At 47.5% G+C, this 17,714-nt stretch overlaps 1 protein-coding gene across 1 annotated transcript in view; it reads right to left on the bottom strand.

The window, feature by feature from the left end:
• ABTB3 (ankyrin repeat and BTB domain containing 3) overlaps positions 1 to 17,714 on the bottom strand; it is a 188,314-nt gene that overhangs the window by 58,618 nt on the left and 111,982 nt on the right. The window contains exon 3 of the mRNA XM_068401050.1: positions 5,158 to 5,362. Within this exon, the coding sequence (XP_068257151.1) occupies positions 5,158 to 5,362 (205 nt within the window). The remainder of the gene's footprint in view (positions 1 to 5,157; positions 5,363 to 17,714) is intronic.

The raw sequence follows: 17,714 nt of genomic DNA on the forward strand, positions 1-17,714 counted from the left end.
TCAGAGTCTGCACAAGGGTATCTGCAAGTCACAGTTTTTGAACTCACATCCAGTGTTCAAATGCGTCGTCCCCATTGCCTCTCCTGTGTTAAAAACATTAATGGCCGAGACTCGGAATGCAACCAAGTTGAAGTGATGACTTGGCCAGCAACCACAACAGGGAAATATTTCACAGGCAGTTTTGACATCGGATTTGACATGACTGGCTGTGGCGTAAATCCCTGGAGAGATGCCAGCACTGAGAGTGCGGCACAGAACAGCGTGGGTAACGCACTGTTCTCGCAGTGCTGCACGCAATTTTCTCTATTTAAAAAAATCCTATAGCCACACCATGGACAGCTTAAGCCTAGCTTGATAAATTAGATGCAGAATACAGCCCCAACCCAGCCAGGATATATTGTCTGACAGCCGAGCTACGAATACTGCCTGAACTGTTTCTTCTAACATGTGCAACCTCACACACTGCAGGCAGCTGCCAATACCATTTCTGAAAGGATATTTAAGAAGTGGGAAGTCTGATATTTAAGATGCAAATCTAGAGGATTTATATAAGGATGGATTTGGGATTTCTTTTCAGTGGTTGCCAGGCAAATCAACCCTGGTGTTAACTTTGAGTTCAGCAAGGCCACAGTTTTACCACGTGAAGTTTTCAATTAAATAGTGGATAAAAATACACAGGGTTATACAGGGCTATGCCATGCTAGCACATCAAGCATACGTAATCCCTTCTTCAGATATACATTGCGAGGTTCATTCAGGTTTCATAGCAGGACTTCCACGTTCCCAGTGCTAGCACTTTACCTGTTCATCAGCATTCCCCATCATTCCCTCCCCTCTCTGCTGGCCTTTGCTGGAGACTGCCCTACCCGTGGAGTTTGTACCACACAATAATTTAAATCAGGGACACATTTCCCTAGTCATCTTCTTACTGAAGTTGTTCTATGGGTATAATTTGTACTACAGACATAGCTGTACCAATTACAAAGGTGCTTTGAAAGAGTTCAAGTTATTTTATAGCAGTGGAACACTCCTCTCATTAAGGGAGCTGCATCATATTAATTAGCCAAGTACACTAATAACTATCTGAAGCATGAAACAAAATCCAGATGATAACCCAAACCCTTCTCATTAATCCTGAATGACTACAGGCTACAATTTGCACATGTGTGCACGTGCAGGGGATGTGTATACTTTTGTGTGTGTGTCCATGCGTGCGTGCAAGGCAGGCAGAAAAATAAAAAGCAAGCAACGGCCCGTGGGAGTTTCCTATGGGATTGCTCCACATACAGGGAAAAGTACTGAAGAAAAAGGGGAAAGAAGGTTAAAACCAGACACATATCCATCAACACAATTAAGACTCAAGGGGAAAAGCTAAAGGCTGCCAGGCAGCACAGGGAGTTAACGCTCCTCCAAGGTGGATCAGCAGAGGAAGCACTGGAGAAGGAACTTTGCTGCCTGTGAGCAGAATTAATGGGTGGTTCTGGACCGGCTGAGCTGCTGAGCTGCTGCTTCTCAATGAGTTGTTAATGGGGGAACATGGAGAGTTAGGAAGTAATGAGGACTTTGTCAATACAGCTGTGGATAAAAGTGGGTAAGGAACCACTTAGGGAAAAAACCATCACACAAATCTGCAACTACAGATTTTGCGCTTTCCGGTGCTTAAGAAATTACTTGCAATAATTTTGGAAGCATTAGAGAGGCTGAGAAGCAAAACAGAACCGCGGGACAGATCCTTTTATTAAACCAGAAGCAGCAAGCAAGAAAGAAATCTTGGTAACTGTGGCCTCATCTACAATTTCTTTTTTTTTTAATTCCCAGGAAAGCAAAAGAATGAACAAACCTAAATAATCTGCAGCCGCCCGCAGATGGAGGCACCAGAGGGGCATGGCTTTCGCAGGCAACACCCGGCGCAAGACAAATGTCTCCATCACATCCCGGCTGGGTACATTAGGGAAGGGGGACTCCACGAACAGGTCCACCCCACTCCCTCCCTGTACCTCCATGCTTGCCAAAATAGCTGTCTACATTGTACCTGGGGCCATTAGATAACCCACCCCAGCAGGACTGGCTTGCGTTGGTGCCAACAACACAGCCAAAAAATCAGAGGGTTTCTTCCAAAGTGACCAGATTAAAAGAAGAATATGAATTTGGGGTGGGAGGGGGTCACACATTCATCTTATGGTCGGGTTTGTTGGCGTTTAGGAAGTGGGGAATCTTTTCCAGGTTTTCTGAGCAATCCTGGCCACTTTCCACCTCCTCCCTTTCCCAAGAAAGCAGTACACCCACCCTCCCCAGCCTCTGCCACAAGAGCTTCGCTGTACAATCATTTTTCCCTTTTATTTTATGTAAAGACAAACACACTGGATTCTCATTTCTTTACCTCCATGAAGAGCAAACACAGAGAAACACTCCCTAGAAAATACTGCCTAGAAACGAAGCACCGGATTTATTCAAAGGTAAACATCCCATTTTGCAAGTCCCCCAAGACTTTGAGGGAGGTACTGCTTTCTGTGCTGGGAAGTGCTAAGCCAGGCACAACCGCCACCATACAGGCTTCCCTCCCATATCCAGCCTCCGCAGAAGGACATGCAGAGCCTTTGTGGCTCCCTAATTCAGCCCGGTTCAGACCTGAAATCCAGGTGGGCTGGAGACGGGTGGGAAGGACAGGAGCTGCTCTCATGGGGCCACCGAGCCCTGCAAGCCCCAAGGGAGCTCTCTGGCTGCATCCCGCAAACCTCTCCACCCTGGACATGCACAGTCAGGGAGGAGGGGGCCAAGATGGTAGCCAAGTTGGCTTCATGTGAACCAAGGACAACCCCTGTTTCATGGAAATACTGCCTATGGCCAGATCCATGCAGCCCTGGCTTCTCTGCACCAGCAGTGACACAGAGAGGGGAAGACGCCTGGACCTCCTTGCTTCCTTCTTGGGCTTCTTCCAACATAAAAGCAATTGCCGCAGCTGGAGAAGAAGGTTCTGCATATAAAAATGTCATGTTTAACAAACCCACTCCCCTGCAATACACAAAAACCCATCACAGAAACTGAAAACACCAGAAATAAGTCATGGACCACAAAGCATGCTTGCATGTAAAAAAAGGATGGGAAATAGGGTGGAAGGCTCCTCAGAGCACTAAGGAGAAGTCAGCTTCACCAATCTCTTCTCCAGGCAGCACAGGACGGTTGCATGCAGCTGATGAAGCTCCAGAGCACAACCCCATGGAAATATCCAGGCTCATGCTTAACCCTGCATTGCTCCCACTCCGGTACTAAGTACTAACGCATGTTTGATTAGGCAACAGGAGAAGCATCTGCTCCTTCCAAAAGTGACCACAAGCTCTTGGCAACAGCACCGAGTACTTGCTCTGGCCCTAACCGCACACCACAGTTGTTAAACCGGCCTGCCAAAGGAAGACGTCTTGCCAGACAAAGTATTCGAAATAAAGCAAAGAAGAACAATCGCTTTAAATAATCAGCATTTCAAGTGTTCTAACGAAGAGAACATGTATTAAGGCGACCTCAGAGAAAGGAAAACCTACTGAACCAAATGCTAAGAGTGATTTTTCAAATATTTCTGCCCTTTTCACTTTCCATGGGGAAGTCTGCAGAAAGCTTACCAAACCAGAGCCTCAGCATTACTCAGCTTTATATTCCCACTCGTTCCAGTGGCATTACTCCCACAGACAGGGACTACAGATCAAGTGAGGGCATCTTCTAATTTTGGTCATTTTTTGTGCATACTAACTGCTCTTGGACACGAGTTAGGCCTTCCACAATAACAAGGCTGGATGACGAATCATGAAATTAAAAATAATTTAGAAAAAAGAGAAAATTCTGGATTCTTGTCAAGAAACTTTGGAAACAATAGAGCAAAAAGCGACAAACGTGCTCACAGAGAGACCCAAACTTGAAAAGAAACAAAATGCCATCCAATGGCAAAATTCCCAGTAATGTCATTAATGCCAGAGTTTCATCTTGTATGCTTTTCTGTGAATCAATACAAAAGTATTTCAGTGAAGACATCACATTGTATACCATTTATGATTACACATACGATGAGATTCTCAAATGCTGCTTTTGAGATGCGGACCTCATACTGAAACAATAACCAAGCCCTGTGTGTGCCGCTTTCAGGGCGCGGGTGCAGATCAGAGTTTGGCTCACACGTACAGTGTGGTATATACATCGGGATGTAAATGTGGAGCCCAGCTTGCAAAAGCAGCTTGCATTTGCACCACCATGATACCCATCCTAAAAATAAATACCCAGCACTTTTCAAACACCAGTTGCTCCTCTCATCTCTGTACTGGGAAAACCTGGTTTAGAGCTGGTGAGAAGCATGGCAGGGAAATAGCACAGCATGCCTCAGCACACACATGGAGTCTGTGTTACTAGAGAGTTTGTTGGGCTTTTGACAGGAGATGGCTTTATTTTCTTGGCCAGCAAGCTGTCCCGGTTGCTTTCTGCAGCGCCCAGGTGCAGAGTTGCCCTGCGCTGGGTATCCTGCCTGCCGGCATTTGGTAACCCCATCACCAGCTTCAGTGGCATCTCCTTCTCACCTTAAGGCAGATCCTGAGTCAGGATGGGGCCTCAGGCGTGCCTCCCCTGCCCTGGCCATCCCCGGAGGCAGGATAACAGCAGTACAGCCGGAGCCTGCCACATCCCCGCCAGGGCAGCCTGGAGGTTACTCCTGCGCCTGGGTACCCAGCACAGCTGGAGCCCACCATCTTTAACAACCTCTCTTTTCTACACACTACTCTATTCATTTTCCACTTCCCCAATCGCAGCTGTCAAGCCCTATTAACGCGCAGAAAAAACACATTTAAACCCAAACCTGCTAGGCCAGAAATAGAAGTTCTCATTTTCTTTTCCAAAACACAGAATAGCTGAGCAAGAACGAAAGGAAAAGGAAATCTCTCCCGAGTGCACATCTGGAACCAATTTGCTGTATGTAGCCACTGGGTGTCACTTTTGATATATATCGGGTCAGCCACGCAGCACTTCGGCGAGAGAAACGGATTTCAAAGAGGTGATCCTAAACCAAACCAGACTGCTCCACAGTCTCTCACACGCAAGCTGTAATTAGCAATTAGCCAGCCAGGCTGATTTATTAATGAAACGTCTTCACTGCGACATTAAGCACCGTGCCGTGGCTCTTACCTCTCTGTCTGCAGCGTGACTTTTGAGGGCTCCACGTTGGGATTTTCCCACTCCATCTGTGGACAGTGCATGAAGTAGCAGAGGGTGTATAGAGCCTCTGGCTCCCAGTAGAACGATCCCTGTTTCTGGTGCATCGGCGTCCCATTCCCATGCTGCTTGGCATTGAGGGGCTGGAGGTGGTGCATTGCTCGAGACACCAGGTCGCCTGGAAAAAAGCAAAAGCTGTGTGAATGTCAGGCTTTTCAGCTGCCTCTCCTGAAAGTTTTCAAATCAAAAGGTGTGCTAGGTTGGTTTTCCCTTACATTTAACCTCACACATGGAAACAGTAAAGGGTAGGACAGGATCCTGTGCACTGCTCATCGCCAGGTTGGACTTTGCCTGGCAGTTTACGCAGCACGGTGTGACATACCTGGGCGGCAGACAAGCCCCCAAGGCCTGCAGGAGACAGGTTTCTGCAAATATGGCGTACAGGCAGCATCAGGCTGGACATCTCAGCACTGCCAGAAGAGCCAGTATGCCAGGGCTGGGGTCACAGCTACTTACAGGCAGCCCTTGGAGGCTGCCAAAACCCTGTAGTCAGAAAAATAACCAGTGGGGATGGTGAAGAGTGGCACCAAAAGCCGCATGCTCCTGGGCAGAGAGCAGCAGGGAAAAGCAGCCCCTTGCAATGAGGAAGGAGGCAGTCAGATAATGCACAGTGCACTGTGGGAGCGTGCAAAGGGACACATATGTGAAGAAAAAAGGGGGAAAAATTGCTAAAAGACAATATCAGAAATGTGCAACCAAAATGACAATCTGTAAGCCTAGGCTGGGGCTGGAAAACTTCACGTTAGCAGAAGAGCAAAACCTGTGAAGTATGCTCACCCAGCATCTCGGGCTTCCAGAGCACAGAAAATGGCCCATGAGGAAGATGCTCATCGTCTACCCTGCACGGACGTGGTTCTGAGCACTTCCTCACAGGGTGGGTATAGGAAACCAGGCGCAATATGCAGACCAGGATCAGCAAAGCCAGCAAGAGAGATTAGCAGGCAAATATATGGGCAAGCAGCAGTGAGTCTCTTAGCACAGTACTGACTGTAACTAATTAACTAAAGCGTCTCCCTCTGAGGCAGTAAATTTTACATTTGTTGACTAGTGACCACTCTATCAAGGCAGGGAAACAATTGTGGTTATAAACTGCCTGTTTTCACATGTTCAGATCACTCTGAGTGTGCTTTGGGGGGAAATTATGATCTTGGATCAAATCAGATGGTTTGTTTTAAATGAAAATCTGAGCAGGAGCCCTTTGGGTCATTCTCAAGCTATACAAAAGTGAGTGATGGGGAAAAGAGGACATAATTTTCCAGTGTTAAGAAGTCACACACTTTCTCATATTTGCTTTTCCCAAGTGACCACTGAGCACTGAAACTTGGAAGGAAAAGCTGGAAATGCACACCAAGGTAGGAACATAAAACCAGACTGGGGGGGAGGCTGAATAATGAATTCCTGGGCAAACTTAAAGGAGAACCATTTTGACTGTGTGCAAGGCAGAGTACAGAGGTTTTTTTGCAACGTCTTACCCCTGTGAACACGTTACAGCACATCGCCTCTCTCCAGCCTGACTCGCACAGAAAATGATGCTGCTGCTGCGATAATGTGCACCAGGGAGAACAGAAACATCTCCTTGAAAAATGCTCAGCCCAGTCCTCCAAAAACGCAGCCTTAAAACTACGAGGAGAAGAAAAACGCTGGCATAAGAAAACTGCCGAGTCCATGATTTCAGGGTTTTGACACAATTTTTTGCTGCACTCTTCAATATTCCTCCGATTCAAAGCTTTCATTTAAAAATAGTTTCTGTCTTTTCCCTCTGTCAGGAAATCATCATGACAGGACCAATCTTGCAGCCCTGAATGCTCACAATTTCCGAGCGAAGCTGTGCATGAGGAAAGCCTGCAGGATCAGGTCCACAGCAGAAACAGATGTGCCGCTGAGATGACTCCCCAGTCCTGCACAAAATTATCTGCAGGCAACTAGAAGCAGCAGGAGAGTTTGGGACCCCCTTCACTCAGCACACTCTGTCACAGCAGACGTGCGCTGCCAAGCCTAGTGCGGGCCAATATAACTGCTAGCAACCTTGCTGACAGCAAAAGTAAATTCCTCTCTTTTTCTCCAAAAGGCAAAAAAATTGCATAGAAGTGCTGGCTGCAACATCCAGCTTTAACAATAACAGCAAAAGCAGAGAAATCCTGCTGCCATACAGAGGGACCTTGACAGGCTTGAGAAGCGGGCCCGCGCGAACCACATCAAATTCAAGAAGGCCAAGTGCAAGGTCCTGCATGTGGGTTGGGGCAATCCCAAGCACAAATACAGGCTGGGTGGAGAATGGACTGAGAGCACGCCTGAGGAGAAGGACTTTGGGGTGATGGTTGACGAGAAGCTCAACATGAGCCGGCAGTGTGTGCTTGCAGCCCAGAAGGCCAACTGAATCCTGGGCTGCATCAAAAGCAGCATGGCCAGCAGGTCGAGGGAGGTGATTCTGCCCCTCTACTCTGCTCTCGTGAGACCCCACCTGGAGTACTGTGTCCAGCTCTGAGGGCCCCAACATAAGAAGGACATGGAGCTGTTGGAGCGAGTCCAGAGGAGGGCCATGAAGATGATCAGAGGGCTGGAGCACCTCTCCTATGAAGACAGGCTGAGAGAGTTGGGGCTCTTCAGCCTGGAGAAGAGAAGGCTCTGGGGAGACCTTATAGCAGCCTTCCAGTATCTGAAGGGAGCCTACAGGAAAGCGGGAGAGGGACTTTTCACAAGGGCATGTAGTGATACGATGAGGGGGAACAGTTTAAAACTGAAAGAGGGTAGATTTAGATTAGATATTAGGAAGAAATTCTTTACTGTGAGGGTGGTGAGACACTGGAACAGGTTGCCCAGAGAAGTTGTGGCTGCCCCCTCCCTGGCAATGTTTAAGGCCAGGTTGGATGGGGCTTTGAGCAACCTGGTCTAATGGAAGGTGTCCCTGCCTGTGACAGGGGGGTTGGAACTAGATGACCTTTAAGGTCCCTTCCGACCCAAACCATTCTGTGATTCTATGAAAAAGGAGTTGCACTAAATTCAGCCTTTTCAGACCCAAGCCACTAGAGCATTAAAGCATGTGGTTAAAGTTAAGCACGTGACTAGTATTATTTCAGTGGACTGAGACAGCAGGCACCAGAGAACGCCTCTGACTTCTGTACTGAACGATGAATAAAAATCAGGATGCAATTTAGGCCCAGATTCAGGCGGCAGCATTACTTCATCCCCATTCCTCCCCGAGCGCTGGGGCAATACAACTTCGATGACATATCCAGCGCTGGAGGAAGGTGCATGGTGAGTAAGGGAGGAAAGCAGCAGCAAGAATGACGTAGGCAGGGTGGGCAGCTCAGCATCGCTGTTGATGCAAGGCTGGAGGAACTCGAGCCTCACTGAAATCAACGGCAAAGCTCCCATCCGTTTCAATATGACCAGGAGCTCACCGTTTTATTCTGTATTTCCTCAACTGTTTCTTAAGAAACCCAAACCAATTCATGCCATTAAAGCTGAATTAATGTTTTTTTATGTTTAAGCCTCATTTAATTACATTATACCAAGAATGGTAAATAATCAATACCTCTAAAGCACCAAGCTTCACAGAGGACAGTAAGTCAGCATAAAAGCTGCATTATGATCTTGGTACCCAACAGGCAGAGCACTGGAGACAGAACAGGAATCACTGCTCTCTATTTTATTCCACAGTGTAACCTTCGACAAGCCACTGCATGCCCCGGTGCCCTTTTCCTCCTCCAGCCACATCCAGTTATGGTGCAGATTCTTCAGGGCGAAGACTGTACCTTAGCATATCTGTGCACCAGGATCACAGAATCGTCTTGGTTGGAAATGGCCTTTAAGATCATTAAGAGTCCAACCATTAATCTAATACTACCAAGTCAACCACTAAACAATATCCCTAAACATCACATCTACTCGTCTTTCAAATACCTCCAGGGATGGTGACTCAACTACTTCCCTGGGCAGCTTGTTCCAATGCTTGATAACCCTTTCCGTGAAGAAATTTTTCCTGATATCCAATCTAAACCTCCCCCGGTGCAACTTGAGGCCGTTTCCTCTCGTCCTATCATTTGTTACCTGGGAGAAGAGACCAACACCCACCTCACTTCAACCTCTTTCAGGTGGTTGTAGACAGCGATAAGGTCTCTCCTGAGCCTCCTTTTCTCCAGACTAAACAACCCCGGTTCCCTCAGCCGCCCCTCATAGGACTTGTGCTCTAGACCCTTCAGCAGCTTCATTGCCCTTCTTTGGACTCACTCCAGCACCTCAATGTCTTTCTTGTAGTGAGGGGCCCAAAACTGAACACAGTATTCAAGGTGTGGCCTCACCAGTGCCGAGTACAGGGGGACAACTTCTTCCCTTGTCCTGCTGGCCACACTGTTTCTGATAGAAGCCAGGATGCTGTTGGCCTTTTTGGCCACCTGGGCACACTGCTGGCTCATATTCAGCTGGCCATCGACCAACACACCCAGGTCCTTTTCCACCAGGCAGCTTTCCAGCCACTCTTCCCCAAACCTGTAGCAGTGCATGGGGTTGTTGTGCCCCAAGGGCAGGACCTGACACTCAGCCTTGTTGAATCTCATACAGTTGGCCTCGGCCCATCGATCCAGCCTGTCCAGATCCCTCTGCAGAGCCTTCCTACCCTCAAGCAGATCAGCACTCCTGCCCAACTTAGTGTCATGTGCAAACTTACTGAGGGTGCACTTGATCCCCTCGTCCAGATCATTGATAAAGATATTAAAGAGAACTGGCCCCAACACTGAGCCCCGGGGAGCACCACTTGTGACCGGCCACCAACTGGATTTAGCTCCACTAACTACAACTCTTTGGGCCTGGCCACCCAGCCAGTTTTTTACCCACTGAAATGTACGCCCATCCAAGCCATGAGCAGCCAGTTTCTCCAGGAGAATGCCATGGGAGACTGTGGCAAAGGCTTTACTGAAGTCCACGTAGAGAATATCCACAGCCTTTCCCACATCCAGTAAGCGGGTCATCTTGTCATAGAAGGAGGATCAGCACCAAGATGGGACAAGGGAGCTGACAGGTGCATGCACACGCTGCATGGTAGTACTTACGCATACTCTGTAAAATGTAGCATAGTATAGCATCTGGTTCAAGATGCACGTGTGTTGTTTCAATCCCTACCACATTTTGCTGCTTCTATTCTTCCTTGTTAAATATGCTTTTACTTCTTCATTTTCTTCCAAAGAATATACCAGGAGCTGAAATTCTCTTTGATCCTGGCCAGGGCACTCCAAAGCCCATGTATGTGAAACCATCTCCATGATAGGACTCACTGGTCTGGTCTCCAGCAGTCAGCCAACTCAAGTCTCATCTGGGAAACCCAACCTATATTTGCTCTCCTTGCCAGCTGTAAAAGCCACAGTATATTTGAACACCAAGGGCAACCTTGAATTTGTGGCCAAGTATAGAGAGCGAAGCTCCCTTCATCACTTTGTGTTAGTCATCTCTGCTCTTCAGAGGCACACTCAGCTACAGCAATGCTTTGCAAGGGGAGGTTACCTGCTCACACCGTTGCTGGCTCTTCTGCATCTTTTTTGCGCCTTGAAAACATGTCTCTGATATATCAACTGAGTGCATCTGGAAGGTCAATAAATTCCCGAGTGCATCATTTCCAAAAAAACATAAAAACCAAAAGTCCCAGCAGTTGAGTCAATCTGGTAACTCCAGGGATGCGGCTCCCAAGGGCAGTGGCATCACGACACATGGGGCTCAGCGGGGATCCCTGCCTCGCCGTCCCCTGCGCTCATTCTCACCCCTGTACCACTGCCTGCAACGCATCTGAGGAACAGACTGGGGAGCCAACCTGCCTGACAAAAGACCTTGCCAATTTTATTTTGTTTTTAATTTAAACCAAATAAACACTTCCACAATTTATGCAGTGTAAGCCAAGCAAGCCAACATACAAACTGCTCTGCTGGCAGAGCCAGGGAGAGGAAGAGATCACGTTATGCGGGGTAGACACACACACACAAAAAAAAAGAACAGCGAGATGAGGGATATTTGAGGATATTTTTGTTGCCAAAGCTGGGAAGCCAAAACTGGAGGGCAGGCTTCTAGAGGGCAGCAAAGGCGGCAGCAAGCCCCAGGCCGGCACTGCCTTGCAGCCCTGGGACAGGATGGGGAAGAGCTTGAGAAACGCGGCTCTGTGCTGGAGCTTGTCAGCCTGGAGGAAAAACGCCGTGCCTTGCACGCCGGCTAGCAAAAGACCTGCAAAACTATCACCGCACCACAGCGTGCGGAGAGCTGCTGCTGTAGTGGCCAGCATTTCATCCTCTCCACAACTAAAGCAGGACTCGCCCATCACCACGGCTGTCAGTTCAGCATGGTTCAGCATGGTTTATGAATGCAAGGTCCACATACATTTGATTTAAAGATTGAAAATATTATGTAACACTCGTGTTGTGACACGGGCTTGGTTTATGGCAATATTGAATATTTAAGGAACAGCTTAACTCACTTCAAGCCAAAGATGTGATGTGACAGGGAAAGTTAAGCTGCTCCAGTCTGTATGGGGGTGGTATATTCAACATACAGCACACAACTGGACTGCTCGAGCCCTCTCTGCAGTAACCAGCTAAGCATTTTTTTTTACTGTTTAGCTTTGGCAAAAGCTATTATCACTGCTCTTACTATTTTAGAGCCCCAAGTTCAAAAAATAACACATCCATTTCTAATTTTGTAACAGAGGAGGGGCAAAAAAGAAGAAAAACAAAAATAGGAGGAAGAAAGAGGAAACGATAGATGCCCAATGCCCACTTCTGAGAAGCTTTCTGAGGATTTTATGGTCTGTCATCATGGACCTGATCTTGCAAACATGACCGCCTAGGAGCAGGCTTGCTGCTTTCAGAGGGATAAACTTCCACAGCCTAAAATGTCCAGCTGGGTGTGTGTTTGCACAACCATGACCCAGAGGTCAATGACGCCGGACCGACCCTTATACGGCCACTCCCTACAACACCTACTTCGAGTTTTTTTCATTCCAAAAACATGTCCTAAAACCACAAGAACAACTTAACGACGATATTTTTGCACGCTGAAAACAATCCACACAGTTCTCTGGCCTGCGTCTTTCCTTCAAAGCCCAGGGGAGAGAGGCAGATCTCCGTTTCCACCGCAGACCTCCTCCTGTGTGATGCCCCGTTAGAGCACCGTGTGAAGCAGCATCAGGCCATGTTTCCAGCACAACAGCATCCTGCAGGCAGCATCCATCAGTTTGATAATGCTGGTCTGATCATCCTTCCAGCTGTCCATGACCCCAATATATGTAGCCTGCTCTCAGGAATCATGTCCTGCGGTGGGGCATGTTGATAGCAGCAGTGTTACTGCTTTGCTGTGCTACCTGGGTGAACATTTTCTCCTGCAAAAAGGGGGCCAGAGACATAGACTGGAGTTGCGTCTGTCCTTCAGAGCCCTTTAAAGTCCTCCTGTGTCCTGCCCAGACCATGAAAAGGAGGAGTATCGGTCAAGGAGCTGCACTCCAGCCGCCAACTTCATGTCATGGCCAGTAGTTTCCAAAGTTTGCCCCCTTACAAGCATGTGAGCCAGGTGCAAAACTCACTTTCTTGACCTGGATTCATTTCACACCTCAGTATAGACATCTTGGATCTATGGTTTTGCTCATGACCAGCTCTGGGGAGACTGTACTGAAAACACGAATTATAACCCTGATAATAAGCCATGGTCTATTCAATCAGACTGCTACCTGGTAGCCATGGCCATCCTGCATCCTTCCCATACTGTAGCTAAGTCTCTCCCTTTCTACTGCCCTGTTGCCTCTGGTTTCTGCACCAAAGTGATGCATTGTTACAGCTCACCCTGGCATATGCCTGGAAGCGCATGAATGAGGGTGAATACGAGTAGTTGAACTGTCTCCTGTACCACGGCAGACTGCCTCCAGCCATCCACTAGTCAGCTGCCCGAGCCATCCCTACACTCTTTATTTCAGCTGTGCTGTTCCTCCATGTTTACTTTGCCTCTGGTGTTGCATCAACCTCTATGTCTCAAAGTCAGCTGAACAAGAACTACTCGAGCAAAACCTTTCCTCAAATGATTTATTGGAGGTCTTTCTATCGTTAACTCAAGACAACCCATCTATACCAGGAGTGTGCACAGAGCTAGGGTGGGTGCACACTAGAAAGCGTTTAGTATTATTTCACTGTGCACATGCTCTTAGCCCAAAGTATCTTCAAACATAAAGCTATGCTACTCTGGCACACAGTATATTCCAGATTCAAGAGCCAGCTGCCTCTGGCTGCAGGTACGCTTGGGGTGCCATAACCCCCAGTCAGTGGAGCATCCCACTTGCAACAGATTCACCATTGAGCTCACCTTGCAGAAACCTCCCCATCTCTGCCATCCCCACTTGGCACGTTGTGCTCCTATGTGACTTTGTTACCCCAGGCAACCTTTTCTTCTCCTAACAGCCATTCACTTCTCCCATAGAAGAGCAAACAAAGGAGCTGTGGTCCCAAAGTCTGAATTCAGCACCAAAAGATAGGACCAAGGATATGAGCAGCCCATTTCCTAACAGTGGCTTAACTGTGGCCTCCCACAGATCGTTTAACCTTTTATCTCCACTTATCCCACCATCACAAGAAGCTTCTATTTATATTACAGAGTAAGTGTTTGTGTGCAATTTAGTGTTTGCAAAGCCTTTGAAGACTGAGAAATTAGGGATTGGATACATCCCATAAAAAAGCCACAATAATAATTAAACCTTCTCAAGTTCACATACTTATTATAACAACACTATTACCTTGAAAATCTCCAATCCAATGTGGCAAGCATGATGTTTGTGTTTGACTCCCCTTAAACCACGTCAGCTCCAAACAAAACAAGCTTTGACTCGGGTGAGCTATTCACCTGCCAACCTAATGCAGAGCCTTCCCTCTGCAGACCGCCACCACCTTATGGACCACCGTTCCTAGATTTTCATTGGCCTGACATAGACCCATGACCTCAAGCTCTGAATTTAAGAGCCCCCCATGGCTGAGCAGGCCAGCGAAGTGTGCTCAGCCTGGCCTGACCAATTGCCTGTGCTCTGCACAGCAGGGACAGGGAGGACTGCAAACCTAAGGGAAGGAAAATGCTGGTTTAACCCCAAGCACGCTGTGATGCACAGGAGTTCAGGGCTGAATAGGAGTCTGCATCTCAAGAGTGACGTACGTGGGAGAGTCCTGAGCTGATATATTGGTGTATTGGGGAAGGGTGGTGGAGAGTTGGAGATCTAGCATCCCCCACCCACGAAGGTGATCCCTTTTGCCTCTAACCATCAAACCTGAGCGGGATTAAACGCACAAGGCAGAAGCCCCAGAGGAACAAAACAACCTGCCTGGGCACACACCACAGCTCGGCCCCCAGGAAGGCGAAGGGGGCTGAGTCTCACGTGCGAGGGGAGCCCCCAAAAGAGTACTGACAGCAGGCGGGGACCCAGGCAAGTGATAGCTGCCTCTGTTCGGCCCCTGTAACCCAAGACAGAAATCCAGCCCCTGGTCAGCAGGTCAGTGAAAGGGAAGGTAAAGCCTTAGCAGGGTGTAGACTGGTATTTTCAAATTATCCCCCCTCCTGCTTAGCTTCCACTGATAAATAAATGTATTGCTTTATGGTTTATGATAGTGGGTATCTCAGGGGGAAGGGAAGAAAGCATTTGGGGCTATTAAGTAACCCACAGTCCTTCTTGTGCACAGATTCAGACAGTGAATAGAGGCTCAGGTCCATCACTTGGAAGGGGCTGCAAGGGGAACAGAGTAGCAGCCAGGGGAGCCTGCAACCAGCTAGCACTTAACGGAGGCAAGAAACTACCTCGCATTTAAGCACTGCATTAATCTGTCTTGTGTTCTCTGCTGGGGGGTGAAGGAGCACCTCAACAACTTCTCTCTTTAGCTTTTACACACAGAGCAGATGATGTGTGGAGCACAGCGAGGAGGAACCACAAACAAAAGGCCCAGAAAACAGTAGGAGAATGAGGATGTAGAGATCTTGTGCAATAACCCAGCGGAGGGCCCTCAAAAACTAGGAAAAGTATCACCACATCTGAAGATTGCCCACACAGGCTGCCACTCTATGGCCAAACCCTACGCTGAACGGAGCACTACCATCTGAATTGCAGGTTCAGCTAGTACCTCCGCTTAGCTCAGCACTGCACTGCGCTGCATGAACCAAACCATTCACAGGGAATAAGCTTTGGCCTTTCTCTATCGTGCTGCTTAGTCTGAGAAAAATATCTGACAAACTGGGCTTTTGTTCTGGCAGTAAATAAGCAGAGCACTTACAACAACCCTCCTTCAGATGCCGCCCTTCCAGCAAGCACCTTCCCCCTGGCATTTGCTTCTAAGCCTAGGTTTAACCTCTTATTTACAAGACATGAATCAATTTGTATGGCTCCTGCAGTGCTCCTTCCTGTTGGTTGCAGAGGATTGAGAGTAGATGAAAAGACAAGGGAGGGGATGCTGGCTTTCATCATCTCCTCGGCTGGGGCTGCGAGGAGAAATGAAAAACAATATTGGTATGTGCAATCACATTCCCACTTACACTTGAGCAGTAACCCTTCCTTTCATCCCTAAAAGCCTGCCAAGATTTACTGGGAGGCTGTTAGTTTGGAAATACATACATTCAGCACTGCAGAGGCAAAGAGAGGATGATGGGGAAGGGTGGTGTTTTTCCAGTGGCAGAAAGGAAAACCTTGCTGAGACCTGAGTGGTGATGGGGAGGAAACACCAGCCTCAACATCAGATCTGGGAGCTCCTCTAAGTTAAACACCATTTAAAGGTTAAAAAGTTTTGAGATCAGCAGTGTTAAGTCACATCTGCATCTCCAGATTATGTTATAGTTTAACATAAAAATGCCTACTCGATGTGGTTAATACTCAGAGTAATACTACCACCACCACTGGTCACCATGGTTTGTACAAGACTGGGTGGCAAACTTCTCACCCAGGAAAGCCATAGCAGACTAGCTATTTTTGGATTCAAAGCAAGCCCCAAACAGTTTTCTGCTCTAACCTGAAGACATGCATGAAGACATGGTTTGGATGACACCCTAAGCCACAGTTTATCCCTCTGTGAGGCTCAAGAGACACAATCCTTCTGCAGCCCTAAGCATGCGCCTCAGCATGGGGTGGTTGTCCCAGCTCAGCCGTACACTAATACCTTACAGGTTTCACCCCAAGGCAGTGAGGGAAGAATATTTCTTAGTTCCAGGATTGGTGCCCAGTGCACTCTAAGGCTCTGCTCTTCCTTGTCACCACCTACGTGCACATGCAAGAGAAAGAGGGTTCTTCCCTTCACCCAGCAAAACACCAGTGACCTCCGGTTGTGAACCTCATCATGCCCTTCTGCCGGTCCAAGCCGGTAGCAGTATTTTTAGATGGGCGATGAATAGGTTTGTTGGAGAGTTATGCAGTTAAATATAACATAAATGTCTGTGGATTGCAAACATGCATATAATGAAGTTAGGAAAAACATTCAAAGATCAGAATGCAGTATCATAGGGTCTCTCAACAGCCAAAGCTCTCCCTAATATTCCTGTCTTTTTCTATTTAGTCTACTTATTTTTCCCCACCTGAAGGGGAAGGAAATAAAAGAGAAGAACTAGAAATCCAGAAGAATCCCCAAAACTTTTTGAGAAAAACCCCAAACAGATCTATTTCCCTTCTTCTCTAGGTCTTGCCTGTAAATATAAGAAACCTCAGGAAAAAGTGAAAAAAAAAATTGAAAAAAAAAAAGTTCTGTGAAAGATTGTCTCTAAGATTAAACAGTGAAATACTGTCAGGCTACTGTTTAAAATCCTATTATTTTTGCTGTGCTTCAGTTCTTCCCAATGTTCTCTATATAATAAGCATTTCAAATGAAATTACATTATTTTAAAACACACTGTAGTAGGCAATTACAATTCCTGAATACTAAATGCCAATATAAGATAGGCCAGATTTATTGTTGTTCCTTAACTTTGTGCCACATTCATTATATTTTAATGAATAAGGTTTCACATTAATTTTTCAAGCCTTTTCCCTAGAATCACACATTACCGCTGTAATTGCATTGCAGAATTAGGTCTCTATTTACATTCTCCTCCTAAGTCCTGGAAATGAAACCTTCCTTTGATTTTTCCCCTAAGTCAGCAACATCGTCTCTTCTTCCTATTTTTGTCAGAGCGCCCCAGGGCCAGCAGTGCTATTTCACCCCACCACCGCCAGGCAGGGCAGGGCCATCCCAGCAATGACCCATGCCCGCTGCCTGCTAAGCCCAGGAGATGAGAGCAGAAGCACCAGGCAGGCAAGGTTTGGGGGGAACCAGAGCAGCATCCGTGAGTCCGGTTGCACCTGCCCGACCATAAGGACCCCTCAATGGCAGCCTGGGTTGACCTCCTCCTCTGCAGCATTCCCAGAGGGTGCTACCCTCCTTCTATGGTCATGTCCACCACCCATCCCACCCTTCCCCAATTTTCTCTCGCCTCTGTCACCACCTAGGGAGACA

This window comes from Nyctibius grandis, chromosome 5 (assembly GCF_013368605.1).
Source record: "Nyctibius grandis isolate bNycGra1 chromosome 5, bNycGra1.pri, whole genome shotgun sequence".
In the NCBI taxonomy this organism is placed as follows: Eukaryota; Metazoa; Chordata; class Aves; order Nyctibiiformes; family Nyctibiidae; genus Nyctibius; species Nyctibius grandis.